The sequence below is a fragment of the Beauveria bassiana genome (assembly GCF_000280675.1).
Source record: "Beauveria bassiana ARSEF 2860 unplaced genomic scaffold BBA_S00027, whole genome shotgun sequence".
Lineage (NCBI taxonomy): Eukaryota > Fungi > Ascomycota > Sordariomycetes > Hypocreales > Cordycipitaceae > Beauveria > Beauveria bassiana.
In genome coordinates, this window is record NW_007930862.1 from 1 (window position 1) to 7315 (window position 7315).

General features: G+C 55.0%; 4 protein-coding genes across 4 annotated transcripts; 2 read left to right on the top strand and 2 right to left on the bottom strand.

Moving 5' to 3' along the window:
* Positions 1-834: 834 nt before the first annotated feature.
* On the top strand, positions 835-1539 carry BBA_07673 (ankyrin repeat protein; the record flags this gene model as incomplete). The annotated part of the gene is made up of 1 exon (XM_008602770.1): positions 835-1539. One exon carries the CDS (start codon positions 835-837, stop codon positions 1537-1539), a length of 705 nt encoding a protein of 234 aa, XP_008600992.1.
* Positions 1540-1705: 166 nt separating this feature from the next.
* On the bottom strand, positions 1706-3742 carry BBA_07674 (Peptidase S33, tripeptidyl-peptidase; the record flags this gene model as incomplete). Its single annotated transcript, XM_008602771.1, has 2 exons — positions 1706-2788; positions 2900-3742. 2 exons carry the CDS (start codon positions 3740-3742, stop codon positions 1706-1708), a joined length of 1926 nt encoding a protein of 641 aa, XP_008600993.1.
* Positions 3743-4490: 748 nt separating this feature from the next.
* On the top strand, positions 4491-5183 carry BBA_07675 (uncharacterized protein; the record flags this gene model as incomplete). The annotated part of the gene is made up of 1 exon (XM_008602772.1): positions 4491-5183. The coding sequence occupies one exon, from the start codon at positions 4491-4493 to the stop codon at positions 5181-5183; it is 693 nt and encodes a 230-aa protein (XP_008600994.1).
* Positions 5184-6152: 969 nt separating this feature from the next.
* BBA_07676 (uncharacterized protein) lies at positions 6153-6758 on the bottom strand (the record flags this gene model as incomplete). Its single annotated transcript, XM_008602773.1, has 2 exons — positions 6153-6476; positions 6576-6758. 2 exons carry the CDS (start codon positions 6756-6758, stop codon positions 6153-6155), a joined length of 507 nt encoding a protein of 168 aa, XP_008600995.1.
* Between the last annotated feature and the right edge of the window lie 557 nt (positions 6759-7315).

Sequence of the window (7315 nt, forward strand, 5' to 3'; positions counted from 1 at the left end):
CGGCTAGGTGCATTAATCACCCGTTTGTACACCGCCTTCCTCTTGTGATTGCAACACTTCTGCCGTGACACGGGCGACGGGCAATCACAAATCAATACAGGCAACTCACAAGGTCAAACGCCGTTCTAACTTGCCACCCGGAATGGCCATCATGCAGCTGGGCGCATGCTCCTTGACACTGGCAAAGTGGATGTCAACGCTAGAGACCACAGACAGGCGTCGGCATTGTTGATGGCTGCAGAAAGAGGACATGTAGGCATTGTTCAAACTCTTCTCCGGGTTGGCGAGACTCCAAGTATCTTTGAGGGGAAGTCAACAATCTTTCCGGCTGCCGCACAGTTGTACCATTCGGTTGTCGGAAACGCTTCCGATACGGCAAGAAAAGTTGATTTAGATTCTCGAGATTGCAACGGGAATTCGGCATTGTTATTAGCCGCTAAAAACGGACATCTGAGGGTTGTGAAGGATCTTCTTTGTAAGGGCAAAGTGGACGTCAACTCCAAAAACAATGCACACGAGTCTGCACTGTTACTGGCCTCTCGAAATGGCTATATAGAAGTTGTTCAGACTGTTCTCTCTCGTGATAGAGTGGATGTGAATGCGAAGGATTTTCAGGGGAATTCTGCAACCCTGCTGGCCGTTAAAAACGGACATCTGAGAGTTGTGGAGGATCTTCTTAATACCGGCAAAGTGGACGTCAACTCTCAAAACGATAAACACGAGTCTGCACTGTTACCGGCCTCTCGACGTGGCTGTATAGAGGTTGTTCAGACTCTTCTCGCTCGTGGTGGAGTGGACGTGAATGCGAAGAATTATCATGGAGATTCTGCAATCATGCTGGCCGCTGAAAACGGACATCCGAGAGTTGTGGAGGCTCTTCTTGACACCGGCAAAGTGGACGTCAACTCCAAAAACATTGCACGCGAATCTGCACTACTGCTGGCCTCTGAGGGTGGCCATATCGAGGTTGTCAAGGTTCTTCTCTCTTGTGATGGATTGGACGTGAAAGATTGTGATGGGGATTCTGCAATCATGCTGGCCGCCAACAACGGACATTTGAGAGTTATGGAGGCTCTTTTTGATACCAGCAAAGTGGATGTCAGCTCCAGAAGCTTGCGATTCAAGGCTGCACTATTGCTGGCCACTTCAAAAGGTCACCCAGACGTCGTCAAGATTTCTGTTGATCGTGGCAGAGCGGACGTGAATTTGCGTGATACATCTCCTCTGGGCATGCCCGCATTTCTATATGCCATCGAAGCAGGACATCTGGAACTTCTTCAGGTACTTGTGGACATTGCTCGAGTGACCGTGAAATCTAAGCACGGAGACGCAGGTACAGCCATCGCGTTGGCCATTCAAGAAAAAAATGTTGAAATTATCAGCTACCTTCTCAAAACTAGTCAGCTTTCTAAGCTTAGACCGCCCGAAGCTGATGGGCTATCTAGGTTGGGATTTGGCAAGGCTTCAAAGGATACATGGCCGCCCAGTTTTCAATGCAACGAAACGTTCAATCATCGAAGAATATGGATATATAAATAACACGAGCTCTTCAGATTCCCCCATCTAGTTTAATTCCAGTTTTTCCGTCGAATAACATAATATTAAAGATTTGGGTTACTCTTTTAATCTGTAGCTCGTTTATAGCTGTAGTGGGGATCAAGACAAAACAGCTCGAATAAATGCATTCTTCAGAGAGTTATAGAATCTAAATATGTAGCGGAAAGCGCCAATCGCGACGGCGGCTACCCTCGCTGCCCAAAATGCCGACGCTACGTTTCGCCGACTCGCAGTTGCTCCAAGGCGTGCAGACCGCCTCGCACGTCGTCTCCCCGGACGGCACCACGCCCTCGTCAAAGTAGCGACGCACAACGGCCCTCGTGCAGTCCGTCGGCGGGTGCGCGCTAAACACGCAGTGGCCCATGGCGTCCTGGACGAGCAAGCCGGCGCCCGGGTACATTTGCGCGGCCTTGCGCGCGGCGCGCAGCGGCGTGACAGGATCGAGGCGGGTCGAGAGGAAGAGCACGGGGGCGGCGGGACGGCCGGGCTGGGGCTGGGGCTCGGACTCGGGCTCCTGCTCCTCCTCCTCGGGGGCGGAGGGGGAGGCGGCGTTGTCGGACGGCGCGGGCGTGGTAAAGGGACCGCGAAACTGCCACTTGGCCCGCGCGCGCCAGCTGGAGCACGCGAGGCGGATGTCGCTCCAATAGGCGCCGGCGACGGACGACTGGGCGAGCTGCTTGGCGACGTAGGCGCGCCAAAAGGCCGTGTCGCGGCCGGTAATGTCCTCGCCGTCGCCGCACAGGACGGCGCTTTGCGCGTCAGGGAAGTCGTCGGCCGAGGCGCTCCAGTTGCCGCCGCCGCCGCCGCCGCCGCTGTCACCGCCGTCGCCGCTGTCGCCGCTGCCGCTGCCGCCGACGACGGGACAGGCCTCCTCGAACGAACCGCCAGACATGGGGGCCACGAGATCGTACAGCGCCGTGGTGTTGCCGCGCATGGTCGCGTCGACCAGCGAAGCCAGCTCTTTGAAGAGAGTCAGCGGCTCGTACATGGCGCCGAGCAGGAGCGTGCGCAGGTCGCGCGACTGCAGCACAACAGCAGCCCGGCCCTTTTTGGTCACAAGAAAAGGGGCTTGGTCGAGGCCGTCGACCCAGTCCCAGAAGCGCCGGCCAATGTCGGCGCCGGAGCGGTCGCCGCTGCGATGGAGAGGGCAAACGTCGTGGCCAGCGTCGAAGCAGCCCTGGAAGAAGAGGTCCGCGATCTCGTCAGTGTCTACAGTGTTGGTGAGCCAGCCCTAGTTTTCGAGTTAGTCATCGTGTTTGTAAAAGAATGAAAAAGAAGAAAAAAAAGAAAGAAAGAAATGGGGCTCTTTAGAAGTTGAGGAGGGACTTGCATCGCCGTTTACATAGTCGTCAATATCAGCGACGCCGTCTAGCAGCACCCGACCAATGCGTTCGGGAAACATGGAAGCAAAGTAGTTTCCAAGAACCGTGCCATAAGAAAAGCCGAGATACTGCAGGCGTGGAAGATTCGTCTGTGCCTCTTCCGTACCAGAAGAGCCGCCGCCGCGCAGCTGCATTTGGTGCCTCCTTTTGGTGGCTTTCCCGCCCCCTTTCGAATGCTTCGCGTTGTACTCGTCAATCTTTTCCACCACAGCCAGCATATCCCTCGCCACGCTCGTCGTACCCACGTACCGGAGCAGATCCCCATTACACTCCCCGCAGCGGTTGCCCTGAATCGTCTCCAGCCCCAGCATGTACGGCAGCGCCGCCGGGCCACCACTCACGCCGCCGCTGCCGCGCGCCTTCCAAATGGCCGCTGAACGCGGCAGCCGGCCTTCCGGGTAGCAGTTGACCTGGGGCGTGGTGCGGCCGACGCCGCGGGGGTCAAACGACACAAACTCAAAGTGTTTTTTGCCCGGCGTGTCCACCATGTCGCGCATCTTGGCCACGGCGCCCCGCAGGTGATCCACGCCGGACCCGCCCGGGCCGCCCGGGTTGGACAGGACCGGCCCGGCGTAGGTGGCATCGTCGATGCTAACGACGGCGTCGGACTTGAGCAGAGCAAGAGCGACCGTCTTGTTTGAGGATTCGTCGAGCCAGTCGAGCGGCAGAAGCAGGCGCGCGCAGTGAAAATTGTCGTAGCAGTCGTGGTACTCGAGGTCGTGGCTGGGCGTGATGGTGTTCCAGTCAAACTCGTCGGCAGCGGCAGCGGCCAGGCCCAGAGCGGCGCAAAAGTGTAGCTTCATCGCAAGAGCGGGCCAGACGGAAGCAAATATTTAACTCGATGAGGAGCAGATCCCCCCCCCCCCCCCACGATCGGTAACAGGGAAGGGGTTGTTGGGCTTTTATGAGGCCAAGGGTCTTTTCCCCCGCTCACCCGGGGGGGAGTCATCACCGTCGCAGTCTCAGCCTCGAAAGTTGTTGGGCAGCAACACAAATTAGTCATGGTCATTCGAGGCAATTTTATTAGGTGTCAACTGATCGTGGTGCAGCTGATCCATGCCGAGACAATCATGCGGGGACCAGAAAGGAAGCCCACGTGCCGCGCCCTAGAGACCGGCATTTACAGTATACTGAGTTCTGATGGCACGATGGCTAAGTCTTGTATGCCACGCTGGTACCGACAAGGGGGGGGGGGGGGGGCGACTTACCTACAGGACCAAGATGTATTCCATCAGTCACGGGTTATATTGTGCTGGCATACAATACATACACACCACACCCAATATAGGAAGAGCGCCTACTTTGTATTACTAGCCACGTTTCTTACTCTAGTTGCTTGGACCGTCTTTCCCGGCCATTCGGTCGGTTGTGCCCGGCTTACGACAAGCCTTACGCAATCAGGGTTCAGCTCCTGCACTGCCCGCATCTCCTCCCGCAGCCTTGTTAGACAGTGGGACAGGTAGATACGCAGAAAGATATCCGAGACGATGCGTCAATCCAAGATTTTCGTAGATTACATCCATTAAAAAAAAGATTGCATTACCCGTCGCAATGGTAGTCACTGATTTCAAAGGAGAACAACAGCCTGACAAGAAGGCGCAGCAAAACGTCGCATCAAGCCGTTCTGATTATCGTCAGACCGTGCCCTCCGAGGCTGAAGAAGAAGAACAAGACACCTCTCACAAGATGCACGAACTCCCTCCTCCTTATGACGAAGCCACCTCCTCCATTCACAACAACCATGACCCTTTCTCGTCCAACGCCGGCAGCAGAACCAGCCCGCAAGACGAGTCGTCGGCGCGCATGATCCGCCGCCCACACAGCAGCAACAGCAACAGCAGCAGCAGCAGCAGCAGCAGCCGCGGCGGCGGCGACAGCAACGACATTGACCGGGACGGCTACCAGCGCGCGGCAAAAATGACAATGACGTGGGACGAAAAGGAAGCCAGCGGGTACTGGGCCAGGCACGAGCACGAGACGGGCGCGTGCTGCTCGCGTCGCGGCGGCTGCGTCTTTTCCGACCGCGGCGGCTGCTGCTTCTCGGACCGCGAGGCCTGCTGCTTTTCAGATCGTGACGGATGCTGCTTCTCGGACCGCGATGCGTGCTGCTGCTCCGAGGACGGCGGGTGCTGCTTTGCGGTGAGCGGCGGGTGCTGCTTCAGCGGGACGAGGGCCGGGGGGAGGAGGAGGTGGAGGCCGTTGGTGGTGCCGTCGACGGGGACGCTGTTCAAGGGACTTTGTTGAGACTGGAGTTTTTTTTTTTTTTTTTCTGCATTTTTCCTTTTTTTTTCTCTAGTTATACTTTTAATATGAATACATTCACTGGATCAGTTCCAGATATGGCATCAGCGCTCAAGTGTCTGTCTCGGTTTAGAAACGCGAGCTGAAGACGTAAGAAGCTATTCAATCAACTTACCCAGATATGGGTAGGGCTCATCTCTCCGCATCAACAAAGTCTTTTACTCGAGTCATGTCTTTATTGTATGCAGATTGCATCGCTTCCATCGCTGTGCCGTTTCTTCTACCTCGTCCTGCTCAAGCCAACGTTGATGCAGCGCCGTCATCCGTACCACCGCCGTCAAGACATGTGCCATGTGCGTCACCCTCATACAAAACAACACGCATCCATATTTAATGCGCCTTTTCGATCCGGAGCCAACTCAGGTTTAGCGCGAGATGCAGCGTCTGCATCCAAGCGTTGCCTGTCTCAGAAGATCAGCTTGCTCATTTCAAAGCAGCGTTTTCGAGACCCCACGCCGCAGCACAGAGAGTATGACGCCATCATGCATAGCCTCGATAAAAGCAGTCGCTTACTGTTGGGAGCATCGAGAGTGAGAAATGACTGGTGTGCCAGCCATGATAACAATGGCTGTGATGGAGTTTGGTACAGTCTCTTTGGGTTCTGAGCGCTGCTAGTGTTGTTGCAATTGGCCACGTTTTGTGACTCGACCTGCAGAGCTGGTGGCAAGCTGTTCACTCGAAAAAAAGTCTTCGAGGCTAAATTCCATTTCAAATTTTGAATGTACGCGAGGAGACTTGAATATGTGCCGTAGGAGGAATGTATGAATCAATGAAATGTGCTTGCTAATTAGAGCAGTCGCGCTGATGCAGACTAAATGCATGCAGCAAAGGGATTAGATGCCATGTTTCTTTTTTGTACCTCCCTCTTTCTATCCTTCTCTCCTTGCTTACTTTTCTTTTTGCCCTCTCTCTTTACTCTGCAGCTTCCATCCGGACCAAAACGTAGACAAAGTGCGTGCTGCCCTCGACGACGGAAAAGGCCTCTCCCGCCGCCACGAGCATGGCTGTCTCGGGCTCCCACACGGCGCGAGCCGCAGCCGCAGCCTCGGCGCCATCGCCCTTGCTCTCCACCTCGACGGCGGCACTCGACAGCGGCAGCACCACTGCCACGCAGTCGTCTGGCGTGGGCATGGGGTGGCCCTGCTCCAGGCGAAACGTGTCTGGATGCTTGTCGAGAATGGTGGTGCTGGTGATGCGCTTGCCGCGTCTGCCGGCCCAGACATTCAGCTCCTCTGCCTAAGTTCCCAGTGAATAATATCAGTAAAAAAAAGAAAAAATGATGATTTGACAGCGGACTAGACCACATGGAAAGTTGAAATATTTTTACAAACTCACCTTTTCAGAGAGCGCAATATCGAGATAGTGGGCGCAAGCGGGCGACAGGCCGTAGGAAAAGACACCGTTGGCCTGCTGCGACGGGCCCGTTCTGACGCCCTCGGCGAGAATCTCGCGCGCAGCAGTCTGCTTGCCCTCGAGAGTCTCGCGGCGATTCAGGGTGAGAAAAGCGGGCACCGCCATGATGGACAAACGACGAACCGGGCTAGTTGGATGGATGAAGACGGTTTAAATGGCGCGTGTTTGAGTTTTTTTTCCGTGGTGGACTAGAAACAACGGCACGACGGCACGACTGGTAGCTTCAGAGAACAAGGTATCCGTCGCTGGTTTTTTTTTTTCAGTTGGCGGCTGAAAAATAGAGTTGACTATTATGTGCACGGAAAACGAACACCCCTTCGTATACTTAGATTAAAGTGCGGGGAAGAAAATGGGACGGAATGAGCTTCCCGTGATGCGCGCCTCGCCTCGCGGCATCGGCCGGTTCCACATGTTATACATGAAACCTCTCACGACTGTAGCTAGTTTCAACTAGAGCGACAGCTTGCTCGCGTCAAAAATAATTATCAACTTCCTCTTTGTGGACAGAATGGAGTCATGCCTGAACTCAGCGTTATTTAAGGCGACTTGCGGCAAAGTAAATTCGGCAGGAGAAATATCGTCTATGGCAGTACGGATTAGTTCTTGACATTATGCAGGAACTTCCTAGGACGGGGCGGATTAGTCATTAGGGAGGTCTGCCA